Genomic DNA, 24,487 nt, shown 5'->3' on the forward strand with positions numbered 1-24,487 from the left:
TGTAGGGTCCAGGAAATGGCAATAGCTGTTACAGTTTGTTATGTGCAGCATCACATGACTATGAAAGTTGATAGCTGTGAACAATCTCTGGGTGCAACCATGTACATTCAAGTAAAATAGAAACTTAAAACTTTGAAAACAAAATAGGTAGTTTGATATAACAAGGGATGATTGTATTATGCAAGCAACTAAGCAGTCTCAAGGTGTTGTCAACATGTCCTATCAATGCATCTGTTATCAGATGATAAAAAAAAAAGATACAAAATAATTATTTTTCTTTTTAATTTGACATTTTTTAAGATGAAAGAGAAAAAGGTCAGTAACTAAAAAAAGGTCTATATATAGACGCAAGTTCACAAGCAGAGTATAAGAAAGTTCTAGACTAAATTAAGAGGATGGAGAAAATGTTCATCCATCTGATACTGCAGGGAAAAAAGTGCTTGTCTTCAGCATTTCTTGCCATTTCTAATCTTGCTATTACATTAGGATTTGTTAATACATTCATCAAACTAGCTCTTATAGTTCCATCAGGTTGACTATTAAAAAGTTCCGACTATGAAACCCGCAGAGTTGGAACTATAGAATCTATTTTATTTCATTCTCACATTTAACGTCTTCCCAATATGAGCATAACAAAAAAAATAAATAAACAAGTCCTTTAGAACGTAATGAGGCAATAACATGTAATAAAATGCTGATAGAAAATAATTTACTATATATAAAAAAAGTGGATATATTACACATTGCAATTCTCTGAATAAAGAATACATTACTGCAATTTGCAATAGCTGATGGTGAAAGTGCATTGACAAGTGACAATAATAATAAGTTAAAAAAAAGGGGGGGGGGGGAAGAGAAGTAGGTGTAGTGGTACATTTTTAACCTAGCCCAAATGTCTATTTGGTATATAAATATGCCCTATATGTCATTTCCTGTATTGTATATAGGAATACATTTTGTCAATGTAGAAATTATTATTCAATATTCGATACAGACTCACTTGCAAACAAAAAATTTGTTTTCTTGATTTTTTTTTAAAAAGGTGTAATTTTCTTTTTAACATGGTTTAAATTTAATACATAAACCTTGATACAATCCTATAAAACAAAATCATGACTAAAAAGTAGGAGAAAAAAAAAACAAAGACTTCCTCTTATACAACTATTTAGACCCAATTCAAGAAGCAACAACCTTAAAGCCATCACAGGCCCCATCAAAGAGAAGAAAGTCTAGGACGAAAAAAAATGTTTAATTAAAATAACTGGGTGCTTGGTAACTTCTGCCAACATTCGCCCCAATAAAGAGAACAAGAACCCACGGAACACAAAAAGTAACTTTTTGTTTCCCCAATAAATGCTTGAGACTTGATCAATTAGTCTGACTTCAATTAGTCTTACTTACACGTACATCATGCTCCAGTACTCAGCGCACTGGGGTTAAAATTGTCTCTTTTGAGATCAGTCACTATAAAACTTGAAAGTTCTATTTTTAAAAATGCACAAAACTTAAAGAGCATCCAAGATATTGAATGCACAAATGTATGGATTACAAAGATGAAATTAGTTTTTATCACTGTTCACTGAAAACCCAAATCACCTGATAAAAATCAAAGAAATAGCATATTTACTTTAGAACAAATTATAATTTAAAAAAACAAAATATATAAATAAAAATAAAAAAAAAAAAGAAGAAAATATTGACTTGGCATATATGAGATTAATACAATCTTGGCAGCAAAACTTTAAAACTTGACAACTACTAAAAAATTAGAGACTGGTAGCACTGGCTATGATTTTTTTTGTCTGTGGTCTGAGACCAGAGGGAAGAAAACAACAAAACAAAACATAGTTTTCATTTTAAGGAATACTTTAAAAAAAAATGAATTGTCATCAGTTGCACATCTTGTTCCAAGTACCTGATGGAAGTTTCTTATTTCTGGTCACTGATGACTGGGTATGACTGTTGTGCAGTGTGTGGGTTGAATACCAGGACTAAGAAGCAAGGTATCTCTGAATCAAACTTTTAGATTTTCGCCATGACATTTGGAATTTCAGGAAAGTCAAGTGTGCAGGTTTTTGTGTTCAAAATGGACATAGAAAAAAAGAGTTTCTTGTTAAATCTTGTAATTTTTAGTATTTGAAAGAAATTTATAATATTCACGGAAGAAAAAAAAATTTAATAGCTTAGGGTAAGAAAAATGAATTCCCTTCTAAGTTTCACCTAATTGACAAGAATTTTGATTTAAACAACAACAGGATATGGATCATATTCTTCTACAAGCTACTCTACTCTACCCAGTCATCAAAAAGTCAATAAAAATATACTTTACATGCAACAGACAAGTAACATTCATAAACTATGTGCTTCAAGATTCTATTTGATATTAATGTTTATTTACAATGAAATCTGTATATGCTTGGCAAATTTTTCTTTTATTATTTCAAAAACAAAATATTTCTTTACTAAGTCTTAAAGCAGGCATAAAAAAAACAAATATTCAAAAATGAAAAATAAAAATATTTAAATTTATTTATATAACGAATTTAAAAATCATTTTTCGGCATCAATAATGTACAAAGTCAAAATTGATGTGTTTTTTAATTAGATATAATATGAAAGTATTTGGTAATGTGTAAATATTTTGCTTTTAAACATATTCTGCATCTGCAGTGTCTGGTGATCACAAATTCTCAACCTATGACCACAGATGTGTATCTAGGATTGGTTTGCAAAGTAAAGGGAAAAGATCTTTTCTAAAGACATAAAATGCCATAGAAAACAAATTCTAAACAGGCATTTCTTTTATAGATACATTTATATATTTCAATATAATTTAATGATATTAAATAAATAAAATATTTTTTCTGATTGGCAATTACTTTAGACTACAACAATATTATCAAGTGACCATGTTTTCCATTGGAAACAATGACCATTGGAGGTCTAATAAAGACAGTGAATTTTTTTTTTTTATAACACACAAAAAGAGATCAAAACATATGACTAGAGAAATGTTGTGTAAAATAAAGTGCACTATCAGTCATTCATATCAATCTACCTTATCTATCAGTCATTCATATCAATCTATCTTATCTATCAGTCATTCATATCTATCTTATCTATCAGTAATTCATATCAATCTATCTTATCTATCAGTCATTCATATCAATCTATCTTATCTGTGTATTAACATAAACAGTTAAGCTGGAAAGAAAAATATTGGATAAAAAACAAGTGCATAAGTGCATCATTGTGATTCAAAGAACAACAACTAGTGATAGAATTTTTGCTCTTGGGGAATCCCAGGAACAGACAGTCTTGGAAGGATAACTCGACGTATCAGAAGAATTCTACATGCAGCTGCACTGGCATTATTGAACAGACGATCTTGAAGAATTTTGACCTTGCCATCATGTCCATTTACCTCTAAAATATCTACAAACTGACTGGAACCAGATGGGTATCGTGTGTCCCCGCCTACAACAAGAATACTGCTACCACGTTGGAGGAGTCCAAAGTTAAACCGGTCAAAGTTAGGAAGGACGCTGTGTCGTGAGAGGGTCCCAGATTCCATGACTTTCATGATGGAGCCGTTAGTTAATGCTAGATACATGGAGGAGTTGATAGCTATAGCCCTGCTCTCAGTCACTGCAGAGGGAAACTGGTTGATTATCGTGGCCTGCCCAGTATTGATGTTAAAAGACTGTATATCTCTCTTGCGGGTACTGTCATCTGCCCGTCCACCAAATACATATATGATATTTTCGACTGCACAAGCAGAAGCAGAATAGACACCCACACGCAAATTGCCAAGGCTAGTCCAGGAGTCATCAGTGACATGATATTGAATGATGCTTGTAAAGACACCATCCCTTTTATTCCAGCCACACACTGCATGCACATGGTTGCAGGCTACAACCATTTCATGGTAGCGTCTCTTCTCTGGCATCTGGCAACACTCCTCCCACAAGTTGGCACAAGGGTCATATCGTAGTACATATGCTTTGCGAAGAGATATTCCAGACATATAAAGCTGGTTGTCTAAAACACATGTTGCATAACCAACTCCAGGATCAAATGGCAAAGAGCTTAGTTTAAACCACATCTGTTAAACGAGAGAATAGATGCATCCTATTACAAATGTCCCAAAATAACGGTCATAAATTGCAAAGCAAAGTCATTTAGTTATAATACAAGGCATAAGAAATAATTTAATTCATCACTGACTAGCAAAACAGACGATGTTAAAGTTCAACAAGATAACTTCTATTTACAAAGCTTAATATATCAACTCACTCTATCTGTTTGTCTGGTAAAAAGTGGTGTACACATTATTTCTACCACAGTCATTTTCTGATCAAGTTAAAACTTCACACAATTATTCCTTGACAAAGACATGAAGTGAATCAATAAAAAAAATAACCAATTAGACAATTAATTATTGGTTATTAATTATTTTGTTAAATAGAACAAGGGATACTAATACTTCAGTATTCACAAATATTGCTAAATTTGTTGGGTTTAGCCCACTTAAATAATTGTTAACGTTTTTTCTCCCTCATGCATTCTCCGAACAAGTTGATATATTAAACAATTATTATTGTACCTAACAAAACATGAATCAATATACAAAAATACTCAATTAGTCAATTAAATATTGGTAAGTAATTATTTTTTTGATATCGAATAGGAAATAACTTGTACATTATTGGCAGATATAGTTTTAAGGTCAGAGTTCTTCCTATTTAGATAAGCTTTGTTTTTTTTTTAAAAAAGGAGTTTTTACATTTTGCTTGTTTTATTAAATCAATCTGATGTCTTGAAAATAGTATAAATTAGTCTCAGATGTAATTATTTGCTTATAATGTAAACGCTTGAGCCCTCATGAAATGATATTGTTACTACTTAACCATTTTCTAGAGTTCAACATACAGTCTAATAAAAGACTATGACAATTTAAATCATTTATATATAGAGAGAAAATGTTTTTATTACTATTTCACAATATTTTATAGCTTTTTTATTTTAAATCGTCATTGAGATTAAGCAAGGCTTTAATAAACAAAAAATAAGTTCTGAAGTTCCAACTATTTTCTGAATAGAAATAAATATATATATATTGTTATCAACCTGATGGTGACACAGATGGGGGTTGTGGTGTGTGTGTTTTTAGACAACGCGAATTACCCCAGACCAGCGCTAGATGACCGGTCAACTATGACAAGCCAAGACAAGTAACAGTTCAGGAAGGATCGGTGTTGTGAATAAACCTTAGGCCAGTCAGGAGAGATGTGGTCATGTGATTAATCAGAAGGGTCAAGCGATGTTTCGGCCCATTCTAGAATATATATTAGGAACCCTATATAAAGAGCGAAAGTATCAGGGTCAAGTCAGTCACAACTTCCCATCTACAATTCAGTATGTTACAACAGAGTTCAACAAGGTAAAGCGAAGCCAGTAGAGTTCTTGCTACAGCAGTACAGAGTTGATATGTTGGTTCAGATATCCAAGGCAGAACATTGTACAGTCAGTGTTATATGTTGCCAATTGTACAGTATTGGTTGTGATTTATTGGACATAAAGTTTTACGTTATTTTGGAAACCTGAGTTTCCAAGTTCTTTGAGTTGGTAGTGTCAAGTTGCATATTTTTAAATTGAAATTCAGTATTAATTCAAGAATTTCAAAGATATTTAAAAGGATCAGTGGTACAGTGCTTGGCTTCCCAAACGAGGGGAACCAGGTTCGAATCATGGTGAAAATTAATTTCTTGATCTTTGGGCACCCCTGAGCCCACCCAGCTCTAATGGGTATCTGACAATTGATGGGGAAAAGTAAAGGTGGTTGGTTGTTGTGCTAGTCACATGATACCCTTGTTTTTGTGGGCCACAGAAACAGATGGCCTTTACATCATCTGTCCAATATATTGCAAGGTCTGAAATGGGGAACTATATATATATATATATACATATATATATATATATATATATATATATATATATATATATATATATATATATATATATATATATATATATATATATATATATATATATATATATATATATTACATTCAAGTAGAAATTTAGTACTAATTCAAGAATTTCTGAGAAATTCAAAAATAGAATGACTTACTTTTGTGTTAAAACTATATGCATGAACAGTTGGAAGGATGCCAGTTGCTTTATGTACTCCAATTACTACAAGCATGTTCTCATAGTTTCTAGAAGATAAGGGTGTTTCCATAGCTACTGCACTGGAAGCTTCTGGGAATGAGTATCTTCTGTTCTCTGTAAGTCCTTCGAGAATACTATCTTTTAAATGGCATTCATTCCTAATAAACGTGAGCAATCTGTTGGAAGAATCTTCAGAAAGGTATCTTAATCTCAAATTAACACAGATGTCATTAAAAAATTTGGCACGACTGCCAATGTCATGTCTTAGCCATGAGACAGCTGCTTCACAGACATAGTCTTCATCTGGCACCCTAAGGTCATCGTCGCCTAGCAGTTCATTCAAGTGCTCTGCATCGATGTGTAAGAAATCTGGCTCTGTGTAAATGTCCAGAAAGTTGGCCAAGATGAAACGTTTGGCTTTGTCGGCGAGGGCCTCACAGTGTAAACATTGCGCAAGGTCCCAGACAGCTAATGCATTGTCTACATTGAGGTTTTCTGCATAGTAAGATTCACAATTGTCTTGTAAAGTTGTCATTTGGAGCAGACCAGCTGCTCGTAGCAAGTCTTCTGCTGTATCAGTATTGACCACAGATCTACAAATGAATGACGATTTGAGTACAGAATTTGTTTATTTAAAAAAAAACTAATTTAAAGGTAAAACAATAAAAAAACAAATACATTCTTAAATGTAAAAATTAATTTCTGAGAAGCTTACAATCTTGGCATTCTTATTCATAAAAATAAATCATTGTCTTTATTAGAAGTGTGTCTCTGAAGATCAATAAATTTTTCAAATCTGATCAGCATACGTACATTTTGGTTAGTCACATAGAGAAAATTAATTTCACTAAGAATGTAGTTTCACCAGCAATGTAGATTAAGTCAGTTAAAAGCACTATTATCAACATTTTTTTTTCACTGGTACTTGCAGTGTATTTAGTGTTATCTAACTAATGTTTTTACTAAAGCCTATTTTTAATTCAAAGGTTAGGGAGAAATGACATATATATCTTGTACTTTATTTCACGCTCAGCGGTTTATTGTCATACAATTCAAGTTTTGATTAAGACACTTTATATTTCAGTCTGCTAAATACTTTATATATAATATTTTGTTGTTGTTCATGTTTGTTTGCACATCTAAGCTGATTCTAAACAGGACCTTCACTTATTTTGTTGAAAGATGGTTAACTCAAACAAGGAGACATTCACAATGTCTGCCTGTTTGTGCGTATGCATGCTGGACTGTCATTCAGTTGTGTCAATGGTCCTGGCTTCATACCCTGCCCGCTGCCATCCCCCATCATTCTGCTGGAGGTTTGGACTAGGAAGATTATCTTCTGCTCTGAAGGAACATCCGAAACATGTAAAACATTTTACAAACAAACATTTTTTACAATGCCTACTTTGCAGTCCAAGCAATTATGGCTTGATTGCTAGTTAAAACAGGTTTACTGGTTAATATAAGTAGGCTTAGACTGAGTATGTATTTTAAAATAAAACTGGAGAATTCCAATTGATCCATCAATCAACTATTCACATTTTTTTACATTAAAGCAGCAATAAGACTCCAATTTAAATATCTATTACCTATCACAAGTATAGTAAAAATCCAGCACAGCCCTGAATGTTGATCCAGACAAATCCTTTATGGTGACTCGGCTGTCAACACTTTCTCTCATCCCAGAAGTGAACATAGCCAGAAAGTAGTCTGATATAGCACAAAGAAAAACCTTGTGGCATCGAAAAACACAGTCACTAACCTGTAAATAATAAAATTATATTAGACATTGGAGGTATTCTACAAAATTACATACATATATCACAAGCAACAATAAATAAGATTCATTAAGGTTTTACAAGCTAATCTGACATTTTTAACAGAAAATAAAATTATACTGAAATATATTACAAAACAAGCTTGTAAAAAATTCACCAGTAAAAGAGTCAAAAAATACCTCGATTTCAATGTCAGTAAATATTCCATCATGAAAACTTTGTCTTAAGCCATCAACCACATTACACCTAATTTTATTAGCCCAGTCAACACTGGCAGCAGAAAGCATCCCAGACATTTTGATTATTCTAGAGTACTCTAGAGTCTAGAGGTAAATAGACAAATAAAGGCTGTTAATGTTAAAGGTATTGTACTAAGTTCACTTCAATAATGACAATATATATAATAATTAGATTCAGTCAGTCTTCAACAAATGAAGAGCAATAAATAGCATTTTAGCAGTATATATCTTAATGTTTTAATAATTAATTTTATCAATAAATATATCTCTAGACTTGTCTAGACTCTAGTGTCTAGAGTGAGAGTCACTAGAGAATATGAACTTTATAATGAAGATTATGAATAGTAGAGTTCTAGAGATGTACATATCTAAAATCTAGATCTAATATCTATATTCTATAATAATAAACGAATTTCAAATTTGTAAGTCAGGTTGTTGTATTTTCCTATTTTACCCGGATGACTTTACCTTTTCCTAGGGTTAAGACTATATTTTTTGATTGGCTAAGTCTATACTAATGAGCCCGGTAATATATATTCTGTTTTTGGAGCTGCTTTATTTGATTCATAAGCTAAGTTGTTTGATTCCATACAAAAAAAAAATTAATAGAGTGTCCGAATTAAATTATGATTTTCTTACCAAAATTTATTTCGGACAGCCAGTTTTGGACATCAATAAAAATGATCTTATATTATATTTGTTCGTTTGTTGTTGTTTTGTTTTAGAGAGAATAAATGGGCAAATGTTTGGAGTGAGCTTGGTACATTGAATGAAGTTAAATGCTTAGATCTAGACCTACTAGATATATCTAATAGATTTATATATAGAGAGAATATAGAGGACTCAGTTAGGCAAGAATGGCTATCCTTACCTGTACTATACTACAAAAGATCATCTGTATTAGAAATTTATTAAATAAATAAAAAAAAAACACAAACATTCAACACACATCTAATCATGCAAACATAAAATAAGTCTAAAAGTAGGTATAGAAGTCAGTTCCCAGTGACCTAATTTAGGTAGAATAAGTGTGTTCATATTTTTATTTTTTGTGTTCATATTTATGCATAATTTCAAAACATCTTTTCTAAATGATTTAATGTGAGGGGCTATGCCTGGGGATCTTAAAATTTAGTTAATGATAATATAGCGTTAAAATCTGAGTTTATTGATGCCTAAATATAGAGACTGTCCAAAATAAATTATATTTAAAAGGTGTTTCATATATAAATATAGAGACTGTCCAAAATAAATTATATTTAAATGGTGTCCGGAATCAAATAATGTGGGTTAAATTTGTCCGAATTAAATGAAAACACACTGCCTCTTTGACCTTAAATATAATAACAAATATAGGTTAGGGGTACAAATATAAGTAGTCATCCTTATTCTCCTTAAACTAAAGAAGATTTTGATACTTCATTTTCTTTTCTATGTCGAACCACTGTCAAATAATGCACTGTCAAAGTCAAACTTTCAAATTTGGGCCTATAGCAGTATAGGTGTCCGAATAGCATAAAAACTACTCTAATCAAAATAAAGATTTAATGACCACAATAACAGCGAGTGACAGAATTCATTTATCATTTATGTCCAGATTAAATAAACTGCTCTAACTCTAGTGTCTCTAGAATCTAGATACTAAGATAGTAGATTTAGAATAAATTCAATAATTTTACTTATAAATATTAGTTTAAAGTTTAAATTTTAGATTCTATAGTCACATAGAATACTATAGATCTATAGACTCAGAATACTGAGAACAGTGACTTGGACTTGAGTTATACTGAATACTTATAATGTTATAATAACTTATTAGATCTATATTATATAGAATTAATTTAAATTAATATTATAGATCTACTCATTCTACTGTCTCTACTGCACTACTCGAGATCAGTAATGATGTAATGGTACTAATCATATATAATGGCAATGCCAATGCCTGGCCAATGCCAGCAATGCCAATCAATGGATGAGGATGGCACTTCACTAGATGACTAGAGTAACTTACATCTATCGAACACCTTCGTTTTAAGGTACTTATCGAACACCCCATTGTATTTTTTTAAATTCTCCTTTATTTCGATGATTATGACGAGACTAGTCCATTCCTATTGTGCATCGTCCATTTCTTTATAGTTTAAGTTATATTTAGTTTCATTTTCACCCCAGGATAATTTTTTTACTTATATTCAAACTGCACTGGTAATATTGGTATAAAAATTTCACTTTTTTTGACCTCTTGGGAAGAGTGAAGTGAGTCTCGGGTTAAGGGTATTTTTAATGCCAATGATGCTTCAGCTCAACAAAACCTACTAATTCTAATTCTAATTAGGTTGAGAAATATTTGCAACTATTTTTTTTTCGAAGCGTCCTTTGCTGCCTAAATATGAAAATTGAGGTTTAAAAAAGGGGTGTTCGATAATAGCTGTCTTTATATAAGCAATATCAGCTTCGTAAGATATCGAACACCATTTTAATGTTAAAAATAAACATCAAATGGATATAACCAAAAGAAGACAAAATATTTAAATTATATATTTTTTAATTGTTATTTTTTTAAATAATGTAATGCAAAGTACATATATAAATTACCCATGTGTTACAATTTGTATCAGCTTTTTGTGGTTTACCGTAAATGTGCTATATTTTTCTAAGTAAATAGATTTACATCGATATGCACTAATTGTACCCATTTTAAAAGCTTGATTTTATGACACATATAGTTTGATGCTATTATCATTGTTGTGAAATCACAGGAGCAATCAATTTAGAATATAAACACAGGAACAATGATTTAGAATATATCCAGTTGTCTTTTTTTTTTCAGATGCCCCATTCTATTAACTTCTGAATTATGTGTTATAAATAAATACCTAGCGCATGTGCTTGATGTGAAGAGAAATTAATAAAACGAAAGGGCTAAGGGGGAGGTATAGAATATAGATATGGTATTTTGAAATAAAAATGACTTTGGTAGGTAAAAAAAAAAAAAAAGGGGGGGGGGGAGAGAAACAATCAAGACACTATCAAGAGATCATCAATAATTGATCGACCATTAAAATATGACGTCAGCCTCAAATACATAGTCAGTTGTGATTCACGATCTAGACGTGTGGCGCAGGGTCTATAAAATTATATAGGCCATAGGCCTATATATATTACCATAAAGTATGATAAAGCTCATAATGTGCTACAAAGACACTCCTTTGAAACATCACAAATACTCAAAATAATAACAATAAAACATTTAACCACTCTCTTATTCTGTCTACACACCCTTACCTGCGCTTTCTTCTTACGCAATTCCACTCTCCAACATTCACACTTTTTCAGTGCAAAGTAACAACATAAATTTCAAGACTCAATCCAAACGCAGCCACCAGACTAGCACAAAACAAAAAAAAAATGGTCAGTGACAGCCCAACACACAGGTGTAAACCAGGCCACCAACACAGCCCCAAAACATTGTTCAAGTTGTAGTAAGAACAACGTTGAGGGGAAAGGGGGAGGAGCCATCATTCGAGTACCTACGGTCAAGCCGCTAATTAGGTCACAAACACTAGGCGTGATAGATATATAGATATGTTGTTTGTGTGTGTGTGACAAATACTAAGGATGCTCTAAAATACGGTGTTTTTTTGTTTTTTTTTGGTCAACCAGGTGGTTTAGGGAGGGCGGATCTATCTACTATAGGTAACACAGCTCGCAAGCTACCATAGCTTTTTAGCACCCCCCCCCCTTTCCCCGCCCAGATCGAAAAAATCTAGCACTGACTTTTAGGCTGTTACATACACTGAGCGTGCTAGATCGGCGGCTAGTTACGTAGGGCAGCGTACTGTATGTTTTGTTTTTAGGTCAACCAAGTAAACTGTTGTGTCCTGCAATGACTTGGGGAAGGCGGGATTATCTATTGGCTACCAAAGCTTATTAGGCTCTCCCTCAAATAAATAATATCTGGATTTAATTTATTAATGGCCTTATGTCTCAAAATAGCTTAGACCTAAAAAAGTACTACAGTAATGCATTACTGGGCTTAGCACCGTCAGTTTCTAAGCAGAGCTGATCAGTGATAGATTCCTTCGATGTGGACCATGTGAAAATGACTAAAATCTGTCAGTCTTGACATGGCGTAAAAAGAAAATGATATATAAATAAAAAAAAAATAGATTATAACACTTTTGAAACACCATACTTTTCACAAAATTTTAAGATTATAACACTTTTAAAACACCATACTTCTCGTGTGTTCGATAAGTTCTTAATATGTTCGATAAGATAAGATAAAGGTAAAAAAGTGTTCGATAATTTAAGCTTTTGAAATCATCAACCTGACCCACTTTAACATCAAATATAAGTTTAACTATGAGTCTATGAGTAGTAATAGAATAAAACATGCCTACTTTTTAAGGAAAATGGATGAGGAGTTCACAGATAGTAGATACAATCAGTTTTTTTCTAGGTCTAATTTTTACGGAGATACACAAATTCAAACATAAAAAATGTCGGCGAATGAGCTTAACTAAGTTAACTTGTTCGATATAAACGTAAGTTACTCTAGACTCTAGACTCTCTAGATTATTATACTTGATTATACTATTTATAGACTCTACTACTCTAGATTATATTCTAGATATCAGAATTAAAAAAAAAAAAAGAATTACATCACTGACACTGGAGTAGAATGAATCCAACAATCAGATCCATAATTAATAAAGATCTAGATCATATCTAGATTCTAGAATCTATGTAGTCATTCTAGATTAGATCTAGATATCTATATTCTATGTCGTCTAGAATCTAGATCTAGACTCTTAGACATATAGAAATAGATTTTGTATAGATCTAGACTCGTCTAAATGTACGGAAGCAGTTTTCTTTCGAAATACTCTTAGTTTAGTTACTCTAAGTCTATTCCCACTCGACTAACAAAAAGCCATGACTGGAACTTTTCTTGAGAAATGAAGATCAGCTCAAATGTCGAACTTCTTGCGGGTCAGGAATAGCTGACATGGTTTGAAATGTAGTATTATAGATCTACTTGTTTGTTTAAATTATTAGATCTAAAGTGTCTAAACCTTAACGATACTCTACTTAGAAATAGATCTATCTACGTATACGGAAGTACAATTAAAATACGGAATAGTACCACAATGGATCTAGATATATAGAGGTCTACATATTTATAGACATTGTCAAACGAAAAGTCACCTGCTACTTTATTTTTAAATCATGAAATCTAGTCTAGATCTAGATCTAGCCTATTATACATAGATCTAGATAGCTATACATCTACATTATTAGATTCGATCTAGATACGTTTTACTCTCTAAGTTTAAGTAATAATAGGTCTAAATCAGACATGGGCGTAGCCGGTGGTGGGGGTTCGGGGTTAACCCCCTCCACCCCACCTCGCGGGGTGACCGTGTGTGTGTATTGCTAAATAATATAGTATCTCATATATGTAGATCTATATACTCAATGAATAAAATGAATTACAAATTATTACAATATGTCAATATAATTGAATATTTCAGGGGAGGACTGGGTGTCAAAATCGGCCCGGGCATTTGTATGCAATGTGCAATCTATTAGCCAACACCAAACCAAATAAAGCTTCTGGACCTGATGCTATTCCAGCTAGATTACTCAAAGAACTAAGCAATGAGCTAGCCTCAGTGTGCAGGCATCGCTTAACCAGGGCTGAGTACCAAAGGACTGGAAAAAAGCTAATGTCACCCCCTATTTAAAAAAGGAGAAAAATCTGACCCAGGAAACTACAGACCAGTATCACTTACCAACATCACATTTAAAACAAAATTTAATAAAATATTCTGAAAGACACAAAGATAAAGGCACATTCCTCGTCCCATATGCTAGGACAAATTTGTTCAAATACTCCTTCTTCCCTAGTGCTATTAGAGCATGGAATGGGTTGCATGAGCTAGCCAGGAAAACCAGTGACTTGGCAGAATTTAATCATTGGTTAATATGCATGACTCGTAGGACGTAATCATCTTCTTTTTTGAAGTAACGTCTGTATTATATAACTTATATAAGATAAGATAATTCTAGGTCTACCTATCCTCAAAATCATTATGTTAAGTTTAATTATGTATCGATAGCTGTTCCATGCAGCCCTTATCTTATAAAAAACAGACTTTATTTAAAAAAAGATGATTACTATGGTCCTACTGGCCCATTTTGGGTACCGGCCAACCAGGCATTTGTCAAAATGCCCATATATTTAGTCCGCCCCTGCCTACTGGCCTACCGGGCATTCGCCCAAATGAGGGGAGGAAAGAGACTATATAATTAGCGAAACTTCAGTTTTTCTAAAACTAAAAGCAAAAGTGTAGTCACAAAATTAAATTCCATGAGCATCGCAAAGGGAGGTTTTGAGATTAACCACCCCCTCCAAACCTGAAAACCTTCATGATTCATCCAATAAAAACTTAAGCAAAACTTCCGTCACCAATGCCATGAGTGTAGCCTAAGGGTGTGGGGGTTGTAAAATCTCCCTCAAACCCCCACACCCTTTAAAGAAAAAAAAGCAAAACCACTGTCACCAAAGTCCATAGTTGTAGCCAGGAGATTTTGAAGTTCACCCTCTAGCCGGCAAGTAAAAGAGTACCTACTTCACCTATCCCATAATCTGTTTGTTTTTTAGATCAACATGATCTTTGACTGTCTTTCTCCATTCCCCTCTGTCTTTTATTGCCTTGAATAAAAATCTCTTTCAATGACAGGCCCATCCATTCTTTGATGTTGTCTTCCTATCACTTCCCATATCTCAAGGCCAAACCTTTGTCTTTCCATATTGTTTTAAGCTTTGCAACTGCTGCTGTGGATTGTGCGATTCTGGCCACCAGTTTAGGTTTGGTTCCTTCAACTGTCATTTTGTCATAAAAAAACTATTATTATTAATTATAGGGTAAAAAATGTAAAAGACCTGAAAAAATTGATTAATGTACTATGTATATTGAGAGCGTAAGCCTATAGGTCTGTATATAACATTTAAATGTGTGTGTGAGTATGCAAAAAAAATAATAATTTTTTCACAAAAACTCTCCCCAGAAAAAAAATCCTGGCTACGCCCATGAATCTAGACTAGTATCCTATACTGATTATGATTGATTATTATTATTATTCATAATTCATATCATCAATTACTAGATCTATTTATATCTAATCTAGATTTATTTCTATAGATCTAGACCTCATTGTAAGTAAAAATAAAAATGGAACTGAGAAAAGACTGCTTTGTATCTGAAATAGGACATGGTATCCTTCTCAAAATTGAAGATATCTGTCTTGACATAATCAATCTTACATTGAAAGATGAACAGCCCAGTCTTTTTTATCCTCGGCGATTGAAATGGCCAAGTGTGATGCAAGGACAAGGGTAAATACTAGATATAGATCTAAATCTACATCTATAATGGTTACTGTTTTATTAATAAATTTTGATGTAAATAGAACTTAAAAATAGATTAGAAAGAGCTTATGCTTCACACAAAGATGTATGCAGGGTGAAAGTGTTGCCGATGTGGTTGTATTCTTTGGCTGGCAAATGTTGTTATTAATATTAGATCGATTGTTAGTATTCAATAATTAATTAGCATTCAATGGACTGATTGTTATTAAGATATTGTTCAGCTTAAGCCTGGCCTATGGCCCGATGATCTATGTAGAAGGGGTTGTACATGTATGGCTATAATCCCTCATTCATGGCCTTTGGAAGAACTGCTTCCCTTTGGTCATGGCCTCTGCAATATTAGAAATTAAGTAATAAATACAGTAAATACTACTTTTTAAATCTTGCTTTTAAAATGCATTCATTAATTAAGTTTATACAAAACGAATTCTTTTTGAAAACAAAAATAAACCTAATTGGTGAATTATTAGTAGTTCATGGAACAGAAAACAAATAAATTACTATTATGTATATATTTATAACTTTATCATAGCAAATGGCAAAAAATGTATGTATATTTGTATGTATATGTGTATGTTAATATTAAAATGCAAAATAATCACCACCCCCTTCCTTAATATAGGATATTAAATGGTGTATTTTATTAAGTATCGACTTACATATTTAATTTAAAAACAAAATAGTTTGCTATCAGAATATAAAAAGAATCCATTGCTCCAGAATTTTGTATTCTTCAAAATGCTATGAAATTAGATTTCCAATCTCCTTTTAAGTTAATAGTGGCTTTTCCATTTCAGGGGATGCTAAAAAATGGTTATTCTTTTTTCGATATTGAACAATTATGCTAGTCTAATTAAAAAATTGTGTTAACAATTCTGTGATGGTTAGAATAGGTGTGTAAAGATATATTTTTATTATATATTTATATTTTTCTTACATAATCAATACAGTATAATGGTATTTATGCCAGTTTTAAGGCCAGCACAAGGAATTACTTTCTTCAACAAATGTCAGCTGGTGCTCATTTACAATCTTGTCTTCACCAGAACTTGAATCCATAACTCTTCATTAAGCAGCTTGTATTCCATGACCAATTTACATCCTATCAAAGGATAAACTTATTTTTACATTATACATAGACTTTCATTTTAATGTTTACAAGTTAACTTTCAGTGTTCGAAGTACCAGTGCTGAAATTCCCATGGTACAAGTTGAATTCAAAGAAAATAAACCAAAGTCTGTCAAGAAATTTGGTTAGTGGTCAAGTATTAAGTAGTAAATATAAATAAAAAACAAATAATAAAATAGATATATTGAAGATATACTTAAGTTAATACTTTATTAAATGTTGTTATATTAAACTAAATAGAACCTTCACTTTCCTAAATTATTTATTGTTGATCCTATGGGTTTAACATCATAAGCTTCTATTCATTTAGATAAAAGAAAAGCAATACACTGGAAGGCCTTAGAAATAAATATTTAAAAAAATTGAGTACAAAAATTATATGGGTCATGGCAGTATTTTTTTTAACACATCTCTGGCTTACTCCATTGCTAAAACTGTAGCCTATAGAAAATGACTGTCTATTGGATTGTGTGGTGTTGTTTCTCTTCCATTATTTAGCATCATGCTATATATTATTATTAATATATTTTATTATTCACCATGAAAAGGGAAAATTTGAACTTCAGGATCACAGAATTAATTTTAAAAATTCCTTTAAATGCAATGTTAACAAAAATTCCTTGTTTATTCTTTAAACGTTATGCATCTTTTTATGATCATGCAAAGACAAAAAAAAATTATAACCCCACCTCACCACAGTAACCTAAAAAAAAGCATTAGCTTAGCATATGCAAAAAATTAAAGGATGGCTACTGGGTCATGTGATATGTACTCTGGTCTGTCATCTCGATGGTCCCTTATTTGAACCTTGCCCACTGCCTTCCCTTGACAGCCTGTGATAGGTTTGGGTTAAGATGTAATATTCTTTGATTCTGAAGGAACATCAGAAACATGTAAAACAAAAACAAATTTGATCAGGTTTTTTTTTTTTTGCTAGCCACCATGCTGAAGATTTTGAAAATTATTTACACTCTAGTGCAAGAGGGAAAATACTGCACAAAAAGGTAATTTGATAATATATACAAAGTTAAGTCTACCATAGTGCAAAAAGGGTATGGGACATTTTGGAGTAGCTGTTTTGGCACGAGGTTCTGACAATAATTTATGAAACACTAAACCTTTTAAAATAAACATAGTTTTTAATTTTCACTATACCATACTATAGTACGGTGTATATATATAGATATATAAATATATATATAATATATATATATAGTAATTTTATTTTTGTAAAAAAATTGGTGCCGGTACTCAGTGATGGATTGCTCTAACTTTAAACTACTAATAAATTAGTAATAAACGTTAAAATGCAAGAAAATAATTTTTTCCCCACATTGAAAAGGTGCTGGTACCCCGTACCGGTACGTACCGTCACAAAAAAGCACTGTATATATAGTATTAAAAAAGTTGTGAAATCCAATATTGCTATCTATGGATAGCTGCCTGGTTGTGTGATTTGTACTTGGTACATGTCTTCTTGATGATCCTTAGTCTGAACACTGCCTGCCATAATCCCCTGCCATTTAGTGGAAACTTTTCATTTCTGAAGAAACATATGAAACACGTAAAACATACAAACTATGATAGGTCAGATTCCTACCTGAGACCATGATATTGACTTGTTTCCCCACCCCTATAAATTATAGGAGAGGTGTGCGAAACGCACAGGATGACATCCATCATGGTTTCATTTTGCTTTTGGACAATATTAAAACCCACACACACATTATTATGTTAGTGATATAAAAATAATTACACAACAAACTTAAATTCCAAATCTAATGGTTAAAAAAAACTATTGTTTTTTTAACATAAAAACATAAGTTTGAACACAAACACTCATACAAAACATAGATATGTATCCTTCTTCTAAAGACATAATAGAATGAACATATATAATATGAATAAAACATTTCATGCCAAAACATCCTGTGCCAAAACAGCTATGCCAAAATGTCCTGTTTTGGTGCAAAAAACTGAAATATGATAATCTTAATAGCTTGTACATATAATGTCTCTTTTTCTGAGCTAATATATATTCTTATATAACATATTCTAATTACTTAAACATTAGATTTCAGTTCTATAATATTTTTATCAACTTAATTCCAGCAAATTTAAGGATGATGTTTTGGTATTGTTGTTTCAGAGATATTTTCTACCAATACCCAGATTTATATCCATGTCAAGCTTTTATTGATAGAATCATTGATGATATAGCCAGTATGCTGAAAGTACCTAGGCAGGAATTACATATTGTAAGTTTGGATAAGAATACAGAGTCCTGTTCAAGACCTTGCTTAGCTCTTAATTAAGTTTATTCATAAGTTCAAAAGTCTGTAACTGTGCAATTGTTTATATTGGGCTTTGCCATGTCAAACCTTGGAAATATCAATGCCACTAATTACATCCTAAAAAGTGGTTTATAAATGAAAAAAAAGTCCGCCTGGTTGTGTGATTTGCATTTCAGACTGTTGCCACAATGGTTTTGAGTTCGAATCTAGCCCCCTTTATCCCCTGTCTTCCTGAAGGACTGTCAGAAACATGTAAAAAAAAATTAGAATAAGTAATATCCTTTTTTTTTTAAGAAATATTTAAGTTACTATTTCTACCAAACACCCTTCCTCCCATTGCAGTCATTTTAAATTTATTGTAGTGAATGTAAAATGAATTTTGTTTTTTAGAAAACTGTTAATGTTTTGCTTGTGTGTTTAGAGTTTATCGTGTCATTTTATGCTCAGAACTAAAATAATTTTCGAATTTCATGAGTATTTTTTTATTTTATATTATTTCTGACATTTTTTACTTATACCCGATACAACATTGCTATCAACGCAATCCACTTTTTGTTCTCTGTATAATTTACAGCTACCAAAAATAACATTTGAACAGGTTGTTACTTTTTTTACATCACATACTTTGCATTATAAACCCATTAGAATGTGATTTAAAATGATGCCATAATTTGGAAGGAGAGTCTTGTCTACAATTGATATTACATTTTTTCTTCCCTTTTTCTAGTAATTTCCATTCTTGCAGCCTTTACAAAATTATTACTATTAATATAATTTGTGTGTGTGTGCTTTAAAGCTTGTCTCAAAACTAGTCATTTTAAATCCACAGCTTGCTACAAGTAAAGGTTTAGTATCAGGGGACCTTCAGTTTGAAAACAGTGAAGGGATTTTCATTGATTGCCAGCATACAGCAATTGTAAGTGAATAGAAGAACTAAAGCCTTTTTTTAGACACAGAATTTAGACCAAACTCATAAACCTACACATTCAATATGATGGACCTTTTTTTTCATGGATTCCATGTCATTTTTTTTTATTGAGAACACAATGAAATTTAGATTGCAGATGTCAAATAGGAGATTTTGAAACAAAGGCTTTATGTTAGTTGTAAAAAAGCATCTAGTTTTTAACAAATCTTTCTACTTGAAGATGATACCTTATTATAGAATAGGGTCATCAATTTTACAAAATGTTGAGAACCACTACATTTTGTGTTCTTATTATTTATTCCATCATGTTCTTAAATGATATAGAGGGAATGATTTGCTTAACTTTTTGCATGTGTATCCTATTGTTGATCATTCTTAGTTCTGTACTATAAAGGTGATTTATGTGGTAAGCTCACTCTTAGAAAAAGACTATACATAAGAACATTGGAAATTTAAAATAAAAGAAATATTAAAAAACTAAAATGTTTAACTATATTACATTTTTAACAGAATACCCTTAATTGTTTTAAAATAATGTTATCAATAATAATAATAAGGCTTGTCTTCGAGTCCTAAGCTGGTCTTTGAAGCATTTCTATGGGGGCCTCTGTTACGTTGACCACCTTTTAGCTCACCAAAAAAGACTGCCTTTGGCATATGTTCGTCTCCCATACGGGATACGTGCCCTGCCCAGCGTAACTGTCGGACCATAAGAAGTCCCTCTATACTGTCCATACTGTTATCAAAATAATAATGATTACTTACACAATTGAATTATTGAACAAAAGTGTTTTAGAACACAGAAGTTACCAATAGAGTTTCTTATGCTGATATTTTCTTTCAATTAAAGTATAAATTTTACCTTTTTAATTGTATATCATATCATATATCATGTCATTGGATATTCCTTTTTTTTTCAAGGGTGTTCCTATTGCTCCACATTCCCGAGATATGCAAAGTACATAACCAATAAGTATTTAAAAGTTGTGTTATAATATTTTTATGGTCTGCCTTTTCTAAAATCTGTCCATATAAACACATAAAATTTAGTAGTAAACCTAGAAATGAATTTATTTCAACAGTATCTTTAAGGAAACTAACAAATTATTATTAATAATATTTTTATTATTATTATTATATAACATTTGTGACATACCATCTTACCTTATATAAGCATTCAATGTATTGAAATACACTAGTTTATCAGTTGATAATTAGAAAATGTTCTAAATTATTTTTATGTCTTCAGATCTTCAGACGCAAGCTAAATTTGTCTTGGTGGTAGAAAAAGATGCCACTTTTCAGAAATTAATGAGCCATCAGTTCTGTAAAAAAATGAAAACATGCATTCTTATAACAGTAGGCTTATTATTTATTTTTTCTACAAAGCTTCTATCAACTCTGTCTGGTACAAATCTTGTACATGTTATTGCTTCCACTTTCCAGTCTCAGACCAAGTTTAAACTTTGCAAAAATTTTTCCTTGTCAATGGCAACACTTGAATCAATAAAAAAATTTACCAATTAGTTAATTAATAAATGGTAATTAATTAACATTTTTCTATATAGAACAAGGGAAATAATACATCTTGCTTTATTGAGAGATATGGGAGTAATTTATGCATATCTTTCCCTTATATGACCTTTGTTTTTTCAAAATATTTTATAGTTTGCTTAGACTCAGTGTATTGAACAGGTTGATTGTGTGTGTGTGTGTGTACTATAGTATGATGTATGTATACTACAGTTTGATGTAGACATAGGTTACAGGCTGGTAGAATGTATGTTTAAAATGCTACATTTTATTTCATAGGGAAAAGGCTATCCAGATAATGGTACACTTTTCCTGCTACAAGAAATTTATGCTCGCCAAAGGCTGCCTATTTTTGTTTTGGTAGATGCTGATCCTCACGGTATTGAGATTATGGCTGTTTACAAATTTGGATCTAAGGTAGGTCTAACATCACTAGTTTCTTACATAGTAACTTTATCCGTTTTCTAATTTAGGTCATAAATTCCTTTTTTAGTGAGCTGATTGCTTTGTTAGTTATACCAGTATATTTATTTTAAATCAATTATTTTATGAGTGAGAATGAATAGATCTGTTGTTGTTTTTTTTATTTTCTAGCTTGATCTATGTTTTAAGATGTGTATTGTTTAATATAATTTATTCTTACAATTTTGCAATTGAAGTTGTTCTGAAAGTTGTCTAAGTAACTGATGAAAAATTTGATATTCTTTTTATGCTGTAGTTTCATACTTATTTGTTAAATCTTTTTCTTATATTCACATTAATCACTTGACCTACATTAAATCAACAAAATGGAAATTTGGTTTGTTTTTAGCATTGAAAATAAATCTTGCATGCATCTCATCTATCCCTTAACTTTTGTCTTAAGGGTGCTGTGACAGTTCATGTAAACAACTCTCTCCAATTTTCCTGTTCAACAGCTGTTCTTAGCAGTTCTTTTTTAGTGATCCTCTTTTGTTCCCCTGGCAATCAAATCATTAAATAACAACAACCTGGTATAAACTTTGTCACATGTAAATTATGAGTGAGTCTGGTGTGGATGTACACTTTGGTTTCTTATAGTTATAATTTTTTTGTTTGGTGTAATGCACAAATTGTAAGACAAATTTCCTTACGGATAATAAAGATTATTATTATTATTATTATCCTCCTTCTCATTATGTTTGATCCTATTTATTTAAATGAGTCAACTTCTTCTGTTTGGCCATTTAATTTTATACTACATACATGATTGGCTATGTTTTTTCAATCCATATTTTCTGGCAGATTGTCCTAAAACATTTTGTGTTTTAAAAGTTCTGATAGTATGTTATGTATATATGTATTTAAAAGATAGTTTCTTGTCATGTTTGTGTAAAAAATGTCTAAAAATGTTTTACAGAATCAGATGTTAGATCAAACACTTGCTTTACCTTCAGTGCAATGGATTGGAATCTTACCTGAAGAAATTAAAAGGTTATAACATTTTTGTGAAATGGAACATAAAAAAAAACAACAAAAAATTAACAAATACATTACTAAAAATTTCTTAAAATTGATAGTACCAGTGTAGTTATGATTTTGTTGCATTCACACTGCTGTCTGCATTGATATTTCTTAAAATTTGTTTTGTACAAAAAGCATGAGCTCTGTTTTGTATCTCTCCCTCAAGGTGTCACATTCCAGATTCTACTCTGTGTACTCTGTCACCAAGACATCTTCAGATGTGTGTTCATTTGAAAAGCAGACCTTACTTTCAACATGATGAATATATGCAGTCTCAGGTACTTGCAAAAAAATTATTTTGCATAATTACATCTCTAGGTTATTAAGAAAAATGCCCATAGCAAATATCAACCTTTGTAACATGTTTAATTGCTACAATGCCAGCTCTTATGCAAATACCATTCTATGCAAGTAGTCAAAATATCTGTCCTAACAATAATCACAGCATTAAACTGGAATGTTACTATAAGTAACTTGTTTCTCACTTGCTGCTGGTCTTAAAGAAAACTATGGCAATGAAAAGGTTATTAGAACTTTAGTTTAAACACCTTGTGATGCATTCATGCATAGTCACAATGTATTTATAAAGAGAACTAGATATGTTAAAAATACAACCACAAACTTGCTAGGTGAAATGAATAGCATTATTTAGACTGCTATATTTTAGTTTCCAGTATAATCATCTGCTTAATTCATGTGTCATGACAATGTATTGAGAGATGGAGACACAGACTGTTGCAGTTTTAGGCAACAGTGTGTCTCCATCGCCCACTTGATATTTGAAAAAGGGGGGGGGGGGGGGGGGAGAAAATTGATTGTTTACAATGTCTTTGGTTGAGTAAGATTAACAATGTTTGTAGTACCGGGTATGTAAAAAAGTATTTTACAGTCCTGTTTTTTACTGTCATGTGACTAGTTTTTATTCTGTTTTATTTTTAGCTAGACATTCTTATAGAATTGAAAAAGAAGGTGGAAATACAGTGTTTGGATGCTATTAGTTCTAACTATTTAAGTGATGTTTACTTACCTCGTAAATTAAAGGACATCATTTAATAAGGCTTTGTATTTTGTTTTTAAACTAATTTAGAGTTCAATTTGGTTTTATGCAATAATTTATTTAAATAAATATATTATCAATTATGGATATCATGTTAATCTAATCCTTCAACTTTCATTTTAGGGATACATTTTTAATCTTATTCAAACTACTAATATAATGCCTAAAATACACTTGAAAAGAAATTCATTTTGTGCTAGCATATAAAATACAAAAATATATATATATAAATTTAAGTATTTCATAAACAATTTTAAATGTCTAATCTAGTTTAATTGGTACATGTATTAATAATACTTAATAATAAATAGTGGTTTAGAATTTTATAAATATGTAAGATTTCAAGCTTTAATGAAAGTCCCTAAAAATTATTCAATCAAAATGATTCTTAAAAGACACTAAAAGAAATTCATGTTTTTCCTAGAATAAAAA

General features: G+C 31.4%; 2 protein-coding genes across 8 annotated transcripts; one reads left to right on the top strand and one right to left on the bottom strand.

The window, feature by feature from the left end:
• Positions 1-884: 884 nt before the first annotated feature.
• On the bottom strand, positions 885-12,994 carry LOC106064011 (kelch-like protein 24). Of its 2 annotated transcripts, none has more exons than XM_056029502.1 (5): positions 12,859-12,994; positions 8,132-8,275; positions 7,764-7,936; positions 6,134-6,767; positions 885-4,105 (listed from the first exon to the last, which is right to left on the bottom strand). In XM_056029502.1, exons 2-5 carry the CDS (start codon positions 8,246-8,248, stop codon positions 3,272-3,274), a joined length of 1,758 nt encoding a protein of 585 aa, XP_055885477.1. In that variant the 5' UTR covers positions 8,249-8,275; positions 12,859-12,994; the 3' UTR covers positions 885-3,271. The 2 variants fall into 2 exon arrangements, with proteins under 2 accessions (XP_055885477.1, XP_055885478.1); XM_056029503.1 differs by having other exon boundaries at positions 12,868-12,960.
• A 70-nt stretch (positions 12,995-13,064) lies between these two features.
• Positions 13,065-24,140, top strand: LOC106064020 (meiotic recombination protein SPO11-like). Of its 6 annotated transcripts, none has more exons than XM_056029509.1 (12): positions 13,065-13,217; positions 15,406-15,599; positions 16,806-16,885; positions 17,699-17,765; positions 18,911-19,019; positions 19,885-19,971; positions 20,905-20,941; positions 21,233-21,342; positions 21,796-21,933; positions 22,895-22,968; positions 23,165-23,276; positions 23,938-24,140. In XM_056029509.1, the coding sequence occupies exons 2-12, from the start codon at positions 15,436-15,438 to the stop codon at positions 24,049-24,051; spliced, it is 1,092 nt and encodes a 363-aa protein (XP_055885484.1). In that variant the 5' UTR covers positions 13,065-13,217; positions 15,406-15,435; the 3' UTR covers positions 24,052-24,140. The 6 variants fall into 6 exon arrangements, with proteins under 6 accessions (XP_055885484.1, XP_055885483.1, XP_055885487.1 ...); XM_056029508.1 differs by lacking the exon at positions 13,065-13,217 and adding an exon at positions 13,376-13,533; XM_056029512.1 differs by lacking the exon at positions 13,065-13,217 and adding an exon at positions 13,376-13,533 and having other exon boundaries at positions 23,942-24,140.
• The last annotated feature ends 347 nt before the right edge of the window (positions 24,141-24,487 follow it).

The sequence above is a fragment of the Biomphalaria glabrata genome, chromosome 5 (genome assembly GCF_947242115.1).
Source record: "Biomphalaria glabrata chromosome 5, xgBioGlab47.1, whole genome shotgun sequence".
Lineage (NCBI taxonomy): Eukaryota > Metazoa > Mollusca > Gastropoda > Planorbidae > Biomphalaria > Biomphalaria glabrata.